The sequence below is a fragment of the Apis dorsata genome, unplaced genomic scaffold, assembly GCF_000469605.1.
Source record: "Apis dorsata unplaced genomic scaffold, Apis dorsata 1.3 scaffold_172, whole genome shotgun sequence".
Lineage (NCBI taxonomy): Eukaryota > Metazoa > Arthropoda > Insecta > Hymenoptera > Apidae > Apis > Apis dorsata.
In genome coordinates this window covers 464,174-464,719 of record NW_006263460.1, presented here as the reverse complement: position 1 = coordinate 464,719, position 546 = coordinate 464,174, and the positions used below count along the sequence as shown (strand labels likewise).

General features: G+C 39.9%; 1 protein-coding gene across 2 annotated transcripts in view; it reads right to left on the bottom strand.

Annotated features, from left to right (window-relative positions):
* The window catches only part of LOC102670844 (bumetanide-sensitive sodium-(potassium)-chloride cotransporter), a 23,711-nt gene that overhangs the window by 7,386 nt on the left and 15,779 nt on the right, over positions 1-546 (bottom strand). For both annotated transcript variants that reach the window (XM_006614214.2, XM_006614213.2), the window contains exon 4: positions 93-348. In XM_006614214.2, the coding sequence (XP_006614277.1) occupies positions 93-348 (256 nt within the window). The remainder of the gene's footprint in view (positions 1-92; positions 349-546) is intronic.

The window sequence follows — 546 nt, the reverse complement described above, 5'->3', positions numbered from 1 at the left end:
AAAAAAAAAAAAAAAAAAAAAAAGAAAGAAAGAAAGAAAGAAAGAAAAGAAGGAGAGAAGAAGAGAGAAAGGACGGGGGTCCCGTAACACACCTCCCTTTACTTCCCCATTAGTACTAATTGCACTGAGGCTAAGCGTCGTGATGACGCAGACTGCCGCCGATATTCCAATAATAATGATACTCTGTAGTATGCCCGCCTGTGCCACCACCCACGACAATCGCAGGAATAGCATTACACCCCATATATTGAGCAGACACGGTATGAGAACACCTTGGATCCATCCTAGCTTTATCCCCGTGTGTCCTTGCTGCGATATCCCGACTTGACCAGCCTCTATGTTCGGGTCCTGAAATTCCAAAAGTTTATTTTTATCTTTTTCCCCTTCCCTCCCCTTCTTTTTAGTGCGTTTTTTTTTGTATCGTATTTCTGTCGTCATTTATTCTTCATCCCTTGAAAGATCATTAGAAGATCATAGAATTAATGTTTTCGTTCGTTAATTTTATAATTTGTATCGATTGTAGATGTGTTGTGTAGATGTATTGAC